At 42.4% G+C, this 14,662-nt stretch overlaps 1 protein-coding gene across 1 annotated transcript in view; it reads left to right on the top strand.

Moving 5' to 3' along the window:
• The window catches only part of FBN1 (fibrillin 1), a 183,542-nt gene that overhangs the window by 19,125 nt on the left and 149,755 nt on the right, over positions 1 to 14,662 (top strand). Inside the window, exons 3-5 of the mRNA XM_087972672.1 lie at positions 2,365 to 2,447; positions 3,419 to 3,517; positions 10,952 to 11,047. Of these exons, the coding sequence (XP_087828798.1) occupies positions 2,365 to 2,447; positions 3,419 to 3,517; positions 10,952 to 11,047 (278 nt within the window). The remainder of the gene's footprint in view (positions 1 to 2,364; positions 2,448 to 3,418; positions 3,518 to 10,951; positions 11,048 to 14,662) is intronic.

The raw sequence follows: 14,662 nt of genomic DNA on the forward strand, positions 1-14,662 counted from the left end.
CCTTCGGTTTGGTGAGCTTCCAGCTTTGGGAGGGCCCAGCAAGCAAGGTGGAAAGACACGGAGAGAAAACAGGGAACAAACTCAAGAACACTTCACGGCCTTGGAAAAGGAACCTGAAGCTGCCTCAGTTGTGCTCAGATATAAATGAGCAGATGAAATAAATGAGATTCAGAGGGGTTCCTGAATTCTGATGTACATTTTGTATTAATGGAAGATTCCTAATGCTTGATTTGGTAACCCTTCTCACAATATATATATATATATATGCGTAATTGGGCTGATTCCTAGCCATTGCACCCGCTTCTCTTTGAGCATGAAATTCCACAACTTTGGGATGATCTTGTAAAATTCAGGGGTGGAATTCTACCGGTTCAGACTGGTTCTATAGAATCGGTTGTTATGATTTTGCACGATTTGGAGAACAGGAAAATCATGACCCTGGCTGGCCCCCACCCCTCTCCACCCACCCCTCCCTCCCCTGCCCAGTCAGTCCTTATTGAGCATGCGTGACATCGCTGACTGCGTTCTCCTCCAACCAGTCACTCCTTAAGGTATTTCTTCCCCCCTCCCGACGACCAGCTGTTCCGATGTTCAGCTGTGCCGGGATCCCCCTCGCTGTGTTACTGGTTCGCCCAGGAGGCTTCCCTGAGTCCCAGGAGGCACAAAGGGATGCAGGGGTGGGGAGCTGCGCACCATTTTTTGCCTTCCTGGGCCCCAGGGAAGCCTTCTGGGAGCAAAAATGCCCAGGAGGAAAAAAAAACCAGGGGGGTGCTGAAAAAAAAGCGATGCCCACCCAGTTACATGGCCACGCCCACCTAGCCATGCCCACAGAACCGGTTGTTAAAAAGTTTGTATCCCACCCCTGTGTAAAATTAATTGTCAATGTCAAAATGCACATTAAGTTGCATATGTTTTATTATGGACAAGCTAAAGAGAGTGCCAAACTGATTTTCAGAGGGCCTGTTTCTGAAACCCCGTTGTTCCTGTCGATTTACAAAAGGCTGCTTTAGACCAAAACAACTCCATCATCCATTCGATTGTGTATCGTATTCTTTCCCCAGAATCCAGCAGTAAGAGCCACTTCCTATTAGCGATAAACATCTCGTTTCCCCTCGGCAGGAAATCAGGGTTTGATATCTTGCCTTGAAGCACTGGAGTCATGTTTGGCACCGATAAGAGGGTAATTCCAAACAAATTTGGTCTGGTCCAGCTACGGGGAGGGACGTGAAGTCGAAACACAGTGGAACCTTTTATAGGGGAATGCACCAATGGCCTGGATGAGCTTTTGTTGAGGCGGTGTCTGAAATGAACTACAGGTGGGGCTGGACTTATGACCACAATTGACCACCACCCCCCCAAATTTCTGCTGCTGAGTGAAACAGTTTTAAGTGAATTCTGCCCCATTTTACGAGCTTTCTTTCCACAGTTGCTAAGTGAAGCACTGCAGTTTTAAGTCAGCAACACGGTTGTTAAACGAATCTGGCTTCCCCATTGACCGTCAGCATTCCAATGAAACTCCCCATTTCATTCAGCACTCAGAAACAAAAGTTCATCCAAGTAAGAATTTATTGAAGAAGTCATACTGGCACATCTGGGAAAAGCCGAATCTGAGAGTTGTGGGTTTTCCCTTCCCCATTGAAAATCACAAACCCATCCCCCGCACCAGAAGTGGTATTCAGCAGGTTCTGACCGGTTCTGGAGAACCGGTGGCGGAAATTTTGAGTAGTTTGGAGAACCGGCAAATGCCACCTCTGACTTGCCCCACCCCCATCTATTCTATTCTATTCTATTCTATTCTATTCTATTCTATTCTATTCTATCCTATCCTATCCTATCCTATCCTATCCTATCCTATCCTATCCTATCCTATTCCATCCCATCCCATCCCATCCCATTCCATTCCATCCCATTCCATTCCATCCCATCCCACCCCATCCCATTCCATTCTCACCTGACATTTGATATAAATAAGTAAGCTACAAAGGGTAAGAAGTATCAAAACATATGCTTGTGACATTACCAAGCACATTTGATCATTGGATAGACTATATAGGTATCTTAAATAATGGTTCTTCACAGTTCTTTAAAAATGTGGCATAATTGTTAACTGTGAATGAAATTACAAAGGAAAATGCAGAATTCTCACAATGGCTTAATGTATATTATAGATCTGTGTTGATATTAACCATGATTGGTTATTTTGAAGCTTACGATATTTTGTGAACCCAACGTATTTATGGTGTATTTTCAGTCCTAGAAAATGAGTTACAATAATTTGGTGACCAAATGATGATGGTTTTGTGAACTCATGAATAGAATTTGAAGAATGACAAAATTTCCTTTTGTTTTCTCTCTCTCTTACAGACCTAACGTATGTGGATCACGTTACAATGCATATTGCTGTCCTGGGTGGAAAACTTTACCTGGTGGAAATCAATGTATTGTCCGTAAGTTGTTATTTCTGCTGATTTTATTAGGAAATCTCTCATTTGTTTTACTGTTTTTAAATTTTATTCTTATTTTTAAAAAGTCAAAATACAGTTACATTAAGGAGAAATTTCCTGACAGGGAGCACAATTAATCAGTGAAACAACCTGTCCCCAGAAGTTATGGGTGCACCAACACTGGTGGTTTTGAGGAAGCGATTGGACACCCACTCGTCAAGAATGGCATCGTATATATAAAATCACGTGAAGTCTTAATGCCACTTTATAAATCCTTATTAAGCCCACACCTGGAATCCTGCATCCAGTTTTGGTCACTACATTAGAAAAAAAGATGTTGAGGCTTTGGAAAAAGTGCAAAGAAGAGCAACTAAGATGATTAAAGGCCTGGAGACTAAAACGTATGAAGAATGGTTGCAGGATTTGGGCTTGGCTAGTCTAGAGAAAGAAAGGACTCGGGGGACATGATAGCAATATTCCAGTATTTTGAGGGGCTGCCACAAACAGGAGGGGGTCAACTTATTTTCCAAAGCCCCAAAGGGCAGGACAAGAAGCAATGGAAGGAAACGAATCAAGGAGAGAAGCAACTTGCAATTAAGGAGAAACTTCCTAACAGTGAGAACAACCAGTGGAACAGATGCCTTCAGAAGCTGTGGCTGCTCCATCATTGGAGGTCTTTAAGAAGAGACTGGACAGTCATTTGTCTGAAGTGGTATAGGGTCTCCTGCCTGAGCAGAGGGCTGGACTAGAAGACCTCCAAGGTTCTTTCCAGCTCTATACTTAAGCATAATGGGCTTCAGCAGCAGCAGTGACAAAAATAATGTGAGCCTTGACTCTTAAGTTTGACAAAGGGTCTCTGAAGATCAGTCAATCCAAAAAGGGTTTGATAGTCTGAAGAGTTCAGTCATTCATCAGCCTCTCACTTCACCAGTCAGTATCTCTGAAAGTGTTATCCTTTTCTTTCTTATTTACAGCGATTTGCAGACATTCCTGTGGAGATGGATTTTGCTCAAGGCCAAACATGTGCACGTGTCCAAATGGCCAGATTTCTCCATCCTGCGGCTCAAAATCAGGTATGCATTCAAGATTTGGATCGGTCGTCTCTGCTTGGATGGTTAACCTAGTAGAACAGGTTGTTGATGGTTTCCTCATATCTTAGTAGTTGAGACAACTAAACAGCGATCTGTGTTTGCCCACAACTAAGAGAATCTAATGCAGGGCTGCCCAACCTTGGCAACTTTAAGGCGGGAGGACTTCAACTCCCAGAATTCCCCAGCCAACTAGGGAAATCTGGGAGTTGAAGTCCGTAAGTTTTAAAAGTTGGCAAGGTTGGATGTCCTGATGTAGTACCTAGGTTTGAGTTACTTGCAAGCATTCCTTATGGTCATATTAAAGATAACAAACAACATCCTATCATGGCAGATTTTGATTTCTTCTTCTAATTTACACTTGACACATCAATCTTTTTTTTTTTTTATAGAAATGAACAAACTACAATTTTTGTGAGTCCTGTAAGATCTGGTCATTTTTTCACTAGAGGCTTCCAAGCAGAATTGAGAGGCATGTATAGGGGTGTTCAGTGACCTAATTTTTCAGGAAATGGTATTAATTAACATTCAGATGCATTAGGCTCATCTGGAACTGTTTTATGAGTTCGTAAAGGAGCCGAAAGCGAAAAGGAGGGTAAACATTTACATTAAGTAGAATAAAATTAATACCATGCAAATAGAAAGTTAATGTCTCTTGTAGGCAGCATGAATGTTTAGATCTCATGTTGGTTGGCTTCCCAGTGTTGTGTGAGATCAGTAGCCCAATTCTACTTTTATTAGATGGCTGGTGTTTTGTATTTACAGTTGCGTTCTTTTTAAATTGTGTTTTGAATTCATATGTAGTTTTGTTTCCTTTTTGTTATTGTCGTTGTTGGCCAAAGTTGAATACAATTCTTTTTGATCCAGAGACAGGACATAAATCTAATAAATTATTCTCTCTTTACTTGCTGGTTTATTTGCACTGCAGGGGTGCTCTTTAAATTATTTTTGGGCATTGTTTAATTAGGTCCATATAACGAATTCAGCCCTCTGCTTCACTAATCCCATGCCAGGAAAAAAAGGAGTTTCAGGAAAATGTTTTACTTATTAAAACACAAGTTTTTGACCTGAAATATGCTCCAGATTCTTAGACTATAATTCCCATCTTCCTGAGTCTGAGAAGTATGAGGGGGAATTGCAACCCAACGTATGGGTAGTCCTTGAGATACGACCAATGGTGGGATTCAAAAAAAATTACTACTGGTTCTGTAGCATGGCTAGGTGGGTGTGGCTAGGTGGACATGGCCATGTGATTGGGTGGGCATGGCTTTTTTTGCAGCACCCTCCCTACCCCCACCTCATTTTTTGGACCTTCCTGACCTCAGGGGGAGGGCATTTTTGCTCTCAGAAGGCTCCCCTGGGCCTCAGGAAGAAAAGAAAAAACAGAGCATAGGAGAGGCACACAGCACACAGCACTCCATGCTCCGTTTTGGGGCTTTCCTGGCCTCAGAGGAGCCTCTAGGGGGACGTTTTTGCTCCCAAGAAGCTTCCCTGGGGCCCAGGAAGGCAAAAAATGGGAGCTTCCTGCGTGTAGCAGTAAAAAGCGAGGGGAATCCTGGCACAGCTGTTTGTAGGAACAGCTGATTGTCGGGAGATTAAAAAAAAAAGAAATACCTTAAGGAGTGACTGGGCAGGCGAGGATTGGGCAGTCAGGGTAAATGAGCATCGGGCATCGGACGGGCGGGGCAAGCAAGTGAGCAGCAACCGGGCAACTGGGTTGGGGGCGTGGCCAGCCAGATGTTAATACTGGTCCAGCGACCCACGCCAAATCCTTGCTCCCGGTTCGTGTGAACCGGCTGAATACCACCACTGGATACGTCCATAATTGATCCCAAGATTTCTGTTGTTAAGTGAGACATTTGATAAGTGAGTTTTGCTCCATTTTATGATCTTTCTTGCCATAGTTGTTAAGGGAATCACTGCAGATGTTCAGTTAAGTAACAGGGTTGTAGAGGGAATCTGGCTTCCCCATGGACTTTGCTTTTCAGAAGGCCGCAAAAGGGGATCCCGTGATCCCAGGATGTCGCAACCGTCATAAATATGAGTTAGCTGCCAAGAGTGAATTTTGATCACTGCAGCAGTCATAAGTGCGCAAAACAGCCCTAAGTCACTTTTTTCAGTGCCGTTGTAACTTTGAGCGGCCACTAAACGAACTGCTGTAAAGTCAAGGAATACCTGTATTCGGGAGACACCAATTGGAGGAAGCCACACTTGAAAAAATTTAAACTCTCGTTGACTCTTTCTCTATTGCTCAACCTTAGACTTACTTTTCCAGTGGTTCATTGATAAATAAGATTGTGAACCATCATAAGATTTCCCCATCCCCCACACACCATTCTCTCAACTAAGCAACAGCCTGAAATGCTTAAAACTTTACATCTGTTCTTTGCCTGGACCTCAGCACTGGGACAAGGCTGGTGAAGACAGCCATGAATGCCTTTTGGTAAAAAAAAATAAAAATAAAATAAAATTCCGGATCCTCCTCTGCATTTATCCTCTTAGACCTCACAGATGTTTCCCGCAATTCCGTTCTTCCATAAGGATTTCAAAGAGATTGTGGATGAGATGGAAGCGCAGATCCATTAGTCTGGCCAAGAGTCCAGCTTGTTAGTTCATCCAGATGCTTCCAACCCGTAGCCCACTCCTGTTGTTACCTCCTAGCAGTCTCTGTTCCAATAAGGGAGAATATTTGTAGCTCAGGGTGGACATGAGGGCTCCTTGGTTGCTCTCTGAGCTTGGTGCTTTTCTTGCAGACATTTCATGACCCAAATTAGGTAACATCATCAGTGCTAGTGAGGAGTGGGGTTTGCTGTCAGTTTATATTCTAGTGTCTTGCCCTGTCGGTGTTGGTCGGGATGGTCTTAGAGGTTCTTTGGTTGGGCTGTTTACTGTTGGCTTCATTGCCAGCTTCTTGATTGGGATACTGTTTACTTGATTGTTGGTCTGATTTTAATCCTGGAGTTAACCTATGCCGATCTGGGTGCTGATTGCTGGTGGAGAGATGGCAGGACGCATCCAGGAACACCAACCGGCAGTCAGAAAACGTGATGAAAACTCTTTTAATTTCACAACATAGAGACAGACTTAACCACAGTTTCAACTGGGAAAATGTGATCCTCCCAGAACAAGCCAAGTCCAAAAACGTCAGGGAATTTCTAGAAGCCTGGCACTCTGTCAAATCAGCCATCGATAGACACATGGACATTAAGAACATCTATAGACTATGCAAAAGAAACAATCAACCAGCCAAAAGGGGAACAAAAAGATCCAAGCATCTCTCCACCAGCAATCAGCACCCAGATCAACACCAGAATATAAACTGACAGCAAACCCCACTCCTTACTAGCACTGATGATGTTACCTTGTTTGGGTAATGAAACGTCTGCAAGAAAAGCACCAAGCTCAGAGAGCACCAAGGTTTCCTCCTCCTCCTCCTCCTCCTCCTCCTCCTCCTCCTCCTCCTCCTCCTCCTCCCTGAAAATCTCACTCCTTACTAGCACTGATGGTGTTACCTAGTTTGGATAATGAAACGTCTGCAAGAAAAGCACCAAGCTCAGAGAGCACCAAGATTTCTTCTTCCTTCTCCTCCTCTTCCTCCTCCTCCTCCTCCTCCTCCTCCTCCTCCTCCTCCTCCTCCTCCTCCTCCTCCTCCTCTCACACACCTTACTAGCACTGCTGATGTTACCTAGTTTGGCTAATGAAACGTCTGCAAGAAAACAAACAGAGAGCACCAAGATCCGTCAGTGTCTGTTCCTCACAAACCACAAACCATTGTCTCAGCTTCCCTCTGGAGCCCTGTTCTGTAGATCCATGTTCGTGGCCACTTTCTCGTGGCCCAGAATTGCATAAATGAACAGCAGATTATGTGAGCTAATTTCTTTTCCCTCTCTTTCTTTGAGGAGGTTACAGTCACCAATTTCACTTGGGATTCAATAAGTAGCGACAGAATTGTCTGATTGCTTTGCTAGTGCTTTTCCTCAGCTTTAAAAGTGACCCCCCCCCGTGCCAAAATTATTCCGGGGAAGCTTTGGGGGTGTGTGTGTGTCAGGGTTTCTGAATTGAGAGGATCCGTTGAGTTTGCATTTCAGTTGTATGTGTTTTCCCTGAATATGTGCCCTCTTTGTATACTTATTCTGTTGAATTTTCTCCTACATGGATATTCCAAATTACTGAGTGTAGTTCAGAAGCCAAGAACTGCATTGCAAATTTTTAGGAGATGCATAGTACAGAGATTAACCGTGTTTCTATCATTCTGTTTGCCCCGGTGAATTAGGTTGACTTCTTTTAAAAATGCAAATTAAACAAAAATTTGTAGCTTCCTACTCATGCTGGGTTTATCTCATTTACTTAATCTTAACCTGGAAAAAAACACCCATAAATTATGTGTTCATAAAATGTGTTAAAGCAATACTAAGTCCTTTAACATAACAAAATATTAAACATTACCAAACTTCATTTTGACTTATTTTTATTTGTTGTGGGAAGTCCACCTTAATTCATTTTCTTGTAAATGGTTTGGGTTATTACTGGGATCAAATTGAACGAAAGGGTATTTACCCATGCTTTCACCTGTGGTTAGGCTCAATTTGATGACTTCTAAGCAAACAAAATTCAGTTTATTGTTTAATTTTTAGGGCTATGTGGAAACTCACAGGAAACTCTGTAGGTCCTCCAAGAGAGGCTGATGTTGGAATTCTTGAAACTAGAAATGTGTTGTTACCGGTGGTTAACACGGAGATATTGTGGGGCATGCAGCCTTCCGTGAAACTTACAGAGTCGATTTGAATAGATGCCATGCTTTCCACTTTACTGTAACAGTAAAGAAAACATTTACCGTAAAATAGTATAAGTAAACATTTACTTACAAGACTCAACATATTGTACAATTACAACCCCACCCACTGGAGTTTCAAACAATCCCACTGAAAATGGTGATTCAAGTACAGCATCTAGCTTGCCAATGAATGAATACATAAGAAATAGTTTTCTTTGGAGTGAGAACATGCCTTTGAATATAGTTAAAGAATACGGTTGTAAGTGTGAAAAATGGCCAGTGGTATTATAACTTTGAACAGTCACTGAACGAACTCTTTTAAGTTGACGACTATCTATACACAGACTATATATGAATCTATGACACTGTATTGAAGCTACGCTAAACTTATTTGAAAATATTTGAGTGGCTTTTTTGGTAATTATGTGGGAATGGAAGTTAGCTTTTGGCACGCTCTACTCTAATTGAAATCAGTTTTGTGGTTTTATGTTTCTACCCTGTCTGACAGATGATATCATTTCCTATGTGTTTTCTAATCAGGCCTGTTTTCTTACAATGCTATAAAGCTTAATTGAACCATTTTTCAAGCTATGGCCATCACTACCTCTGCCCCTGATCAGATTAGGATGGAATAGATGGTATCTGCCACCTAATTATTCTTAAGGTGGTTGGTGTTTTTTTTTCTCTTGCTAAAATTAAGTCCTACTAAGAGCCAAAGTGTAAGTGGAATGATATGTAGCTTAATATTAAAAAGGACGATTTTTCAGAAATGTAGATAGCTACTTCTGGGTGGGCTTCTACTCGTTGGGATCAGAACAAACAGAAAAATGGACGTGTCCATCTGCTTTTGGGCTGTGGTTTGGATCAAAAGTAGCTCCTTTGAAGCTTCTTGCTGTAGCAACATAAAATCTATTGGTGCCATTAAGAGAAAAAAAAACCTATATGAAGAGGCACAGAGGAGAACAAGTTTGGCCTGAGGTCCCATTGATTTAATTGTCCGACTTTTGCAGATTTCACAGCGGCTGGGTTTACATCATGCTGTGACCAAGCTTAGCATAATGTGGGAATCTTCCTTTAGCACGCTGTAAATGAATAGGTCGGTGTGGGTTTTTCTGTTTTTCTGTGCAAAGACACCCCATAAAGCAGGGATGTCCAACCTTGGCAATGTTAAGAACCTGTGAACTTCCAACTCCCACATGGCTGGCTGTGGAATTCTGGGAGTTGAAGTCCACAGGGTTTAAAGTTGCCAAGGTTGGACACCCCTGCCATAAAATCCCAAGTATTGCTTTTGGCAGGTTCAGGATAAAGTTCTACCCTTCCACGGGACTTTTTACAAGAGTTTAGACCAGAAATTTTTATGTAACCTAATTTACCTTATAAAATTATTCTTGTGAGAGATTAAAATTACCAAAGACTCTTATGTACACTTGATTTGAGTTCCCAGGAAAAAGCTGAGATAGCAAATAATGTTCATTAATCCCAGCATATTTGCAATGCTTGAATCCTAAAAGTAAAATCACAGCATCTTCTTACATCATAGTTTGGAGGATACTTAAACATCAAGGGTTAGTCATACTTTTGGGTTGGTTATGCTTTGTGGTTTAGAAATCACAGTTCCATGGCCTTGTCCTTTTGAAGGTTATTACTTTTATATTGGAACTCTTTTTGCAGTCTTTACACTCTGCATCTGCTTTAAGTGGCATCTACTTGTAGAACAAGTAGAGAATTAAATTGCAAGATTTCTCTGTTTCCCCACCCACTGACAACAACCAGGTGTCACTTTCTAGTTTACTAGTACCTGGCCAACTATGCTTTCAAATTTTGCTAGGTGGCTAGATTTCCTATATGGGCAACTTGCTAGTGGCATTGAAATACAATAAACAGTGAAACACGATATTTTTCATTAATATTTGCATGATATTTTCTTTAAAAATCATATGCACCTTTGATATTGACATTTTTCCATGTAAGTTTTTTTTTAGTTTTCACCTGCTAGCTTTCTCCTGAATCTTCCCTACAGTCAGTATTCTGATTGAGGAGCCTCTGTAGTGCAGTGGTTAGAGTGCAGTATTGCAAGCTACTTCTGCAGCCAGCTGCCTGCAATTTGGCAGTTCAAATCCCACCAGGCCTTCCATAAAATGAGGACCCAGATTGTTGGGGGGCAATATGTTGACTCTGTAAACCAATTAGAGAGGGCTATAAAGCACTATAAAGCAGTATATAAGTCTGAGTGCTATTGCTATTGCTCTTCTCCAAAGGCCACCATCATAATCTTTTAATGACCCTTTTAATAATCCCTTGCGGGGTGAAGTCTAGGCAACTGAAGGGAGCTAGCAGAGTGTTTACAGGCCGGATGCCCTTCCTGTTGCCAATGTGGAGTTTTGTTCAGTAGATACATTCTCATTGTGCCCAGAGAGAGAAATATCTGTTCTCTACCTAGGATCGAACTCACAGCCTCCTGATTGTGAGGCGAGAGCTCCACCTCTGGGCCACCACACCACTCCATTCTCCAACGGCGATAAGGGTAGCATTCTGCCTGCGCCTTTTAGGATGTCATCAGCAGACCCAAGCGTGGACGTTGATTGCATCTGTTGTGTGTAGATGTTGTACAGACCCATAAATAACGGACTGTCTTTCTTTTCAAGTGCAACACTGCAACATCAGGTGCATGAATGGCGGGACGTGCAGTGATGATCATTGCCTCTGTCAAAAGGGATACACCGGAACACACTGTGGACAGCGTAAGTAATAAGAATGTTCAGTCTGAATTCAGATACAGATACAGATAATCAGAGTTGGAAGGGACCTTGTAGGTCATCTAGTCCAACCCCCCGCCCAAGCGGGAGACCCTACACCATTTCTGACAAATGGCAGTCCAATCTCTTCTTGAAAGTCTCAAGTGATGGCACTCCCACAACTTCCGAGGGCAACTTCTGTTCCATGGGTTGATTGTTCTCACTGTCAGAAAGTTTCTCCTTAAAATCTCTCCTTGTTAAATCTCTCCTTGTTCAGTTTCCATCCATTATTCCTTGTCTGGCCTACAGGCCCTTTAGAAAATAGCTTGACCCCTTCCTCCTCCCTGTGGCAGCCCCTCAAATATTGGAAGACCGCTATCCTGTCTCCCTTGGTCCTTCTCTTCACTAGACTAGCCAAGCCCAGTTCCTGCAACCATTCGTTGTATGTTTTAGCCTCCAGTCCCAACAACACCGATGAGATGTTAAAGAAGCAATTGAGAATTTGTGGTTAACAATTCAGGGAGGAAATTCACCAGCTCATAAAAACAACAGTAGCAAGAATACCCCTTCATGGCGGGTCTTCCATTCCGCACACAAACACACACACACACACACACACACACACACACACACATACCAAGTAGCATGAGAACAACCTTCTCCAATCAATGTGATGCAGATTCCAGATTAGATCCAGACAAAAAAATGTCACCGTTCTGTTCAGAGGAATTTTGAGTACAGTAAATGTTGTGAAATTCAGCCCTTCAATTCTCTGTTTCGGTTGCCAAATCCTCATCTAAGAACTTCTATCTTGGCTGGAGTTAAAATAGAAAAATCAGCCACCAGATCAGGGCAGGATTGCGTGTGGATTGCCTGTAATTTTTCAGAGAAGCTTGTAACTTTTCAAGAAGTGCCAGGAAAATTTATTACTGGCTGGAATATTCCTCAGACAAATGCCTGAGGCTAAGTGTTGTAGACGTTTTTGTATTAGTGTCATAAAGGTGTCATAAAGAAAGTTTTAAGTATTTCGTATCCGATTAGTGACGAATTTGTCATCGCTAACTGTTGGCGCCATCCAGTTCCTTTTGCATTCAAAAAGCGAATCTGTGTTATTATGGAAAGTATAATAAATTGTAAAGAAAGCCAGTTCGGTCTAGTGGTTAAGGCAACAGGCTAGAAACCGGGAGACTGGGAGATCTAGTCCTGTCTTAGCCATGCAAGCCAGCTGGGTGACCTTGGGCAGTCATCTCAGCCCAACTCACCTCACAGGGTTGTTGTTGTTGTTGTGAGGAAAATAGGAGGAAGGAGTAGGCATGTTTGCTGACTTGAGTTATAAATAATTAACTCGATACCCATGCTTCGCTACGAAATTATGTGGTTGGGCTTAGTTTTTGGGGAGGAAAATAAGGGCGAAAAAATTCTGCCTCTGCCTACCAGCATCCATCAGTATTCATCTGGCTAGCGTCCTGTCAGTGTGTGAGAGAGTTGAGAAACTGAAACTATGTGAGCAAGAAGGAGACAGCAAGGAGCCTGGGCGTGGCTTAGCTCAACTGTTCTGTACTAAAGCTGCTTGGTGCTGTGAAACTAAAACTGAAACTGAAACTGAAACTCCTCTCCTCTGCTTGTGTTTTGCATTTGGAAGAGGTTTCTTTTCAGGTGGGTAGGGGGAGTCGAACTCCTTAGCATCAGAGCGTGTTAATAATAATAATAATAATAATAATAATAATAATAATAATAATAATAATAATAATAATAATAATATATGAAATACTCTAAATGCTCTGATGGTCATTTTTTAGTGAGCACCTAGAAGCTAACTCTCAGCTGACTCTGGTCTCCTGATTCCCTGCCTGGAAAAAGCAGCCAAGACTCACAGTTTGGAGTAATCTTCACTTTATTCCAGTAACCGGGATACATGCAACAGCGAGTATGGATACATCCAAGCAAAGCCAGCGCTGAGAGCTACTGCCTCTCGGTGCTTTAAATATCCTAGCTCCATCCGTCCAATTCACCCGAGCCGCCTAACATCCGCTCTATCTACACTAGCATCTGGTCCCCTTCATCCCCTACAGATTCTCACCTACCTCTTCCTTCCCCCGCGACTCTTCCTTACTACCCAGTGAGTGTGCTCTGCCCCCAGTGTATCCTCTGAGTGCCCATCACCATGTCTGCCGTGCCCCTCTCTGGTTTTTAGCTTCCGTTCGTTGCCTTCCCTATCTTCTCGCCAAGAACATACATGCTAAATTTCAAGTTTGTAGGCGTTACAATTCTGGGGATTTTGTGATGATGCATGAGTGGTATTTCGCTTTTATATATGTAGAGATAAAGGCGGGATACCGATAAATACATCTTGTTTTATCTCCTGGGTATTGGAAGATGGCTTTTGTGCACTTTCATGCAGTTAGTCATTTCAAGTCAAGTAAGGTGTTCACATGTCTCGCTTCCATTACATCTAGGTGGCTTAATTGTTGTAGGATAGCATAATGCAATCATGAAAGTCTCTCAGAGCTTCTATCTATCCCATCTTATCTATCAAATAAAATTGGTGGGATTATTTGGAGTTACTATTTAATGCATTCTACTTTCTCAGGACTATATTGCCATTTTCTTCCTTTTAATATGACTTCCAGAAGTCTTCTACGATGTGCATGATCAGGGAAGCAGAAATCCTGCCTTCCAAGTCTTAGGTGGTGATATTCGTGTTTCCAGGCAGAGTTGGATGGTGAACAATGAGTCATTAGGTGCCAGCACTATGAGGGGAAGGGAACATCAACACCATTCCATCCTCCTCTTTTGTATGCAGGACAGTTGCATTCAATGAGAAAGAGAAAAACGGACAGAGGAGGAGACTTGTAACTCAGGATTGAAATGAGGGGTCCTTGGTGCTCTCTGAGCTTGGTTGTTTTCTTGTAGATGTTTCATTACCTAAATTAGGCTAACCTAATCATTGGAATTAAACATCTGCAAGAAAACAACCCAAGCTCAGAGAGGACCCTTCAGGAAAGCTATAGCTAACTTCTGTGAGACCTTTTCCAAAGCTTTTCAGATGACGCCAGAATGCTGTTAGGTTCTCTACAGAACTATCTATTGGGTTGAGCACTGAGGCTAAGAGCAAAGACTCTGAGACCTAGCATTTTATCAAAACAGGGCAAAGCTGTGCTCCATCTCCAGGTGTGAGAAACACAAAGTGGCAAGAGATCCATTTGCATTTAAGCCAAGAGAAAGAAACACAAGCTTTGAACTTCTTGGGGTTATGAGTTGGAGAGTTTGATTGCAGGATCCACTCTGGGCCCGTCACCCAGACCAGAGGTTTTGTCTGTCAAGCTTTTGGACTCGTTCTGAAGCCCATCTTGAGTGTGTCAGAGAGAGAAGTACCTTGAAGATGGGCTCCAGCATGACTCTAAAAGCTCGGAAGACGAAAGGTCCCCATAACCGACCCAGAATGGATCCTGCAACATTGTCCTGGGACACACATATATTTGCCTTCATTCATGAGAGCGCTTGATTGCTTGTTTCTACAAGTAGTTTACCTTGACTAGGGCTTCTTTGAGCTTTAACTTTTATTTATCCTCTTGAAAATAAACAAAATTATAAATTAATATTGATGATGAAAACCCAAGT

This window comes from Notechis scutatus, chromosome 11, assembly GCF_049901735.1.
Source record: "Notechis scutatus isolate UNSWTSFEM ecotype Mainland chromosome 11, rNotScu1.2, whole genome shotgun sequence".
Taxonomy (NCBI): Eukaryota; Metazoa; Chordata; class Lepidosauria; order Squamata; family Elapidae; genus Notechis; species Notechis scutatus.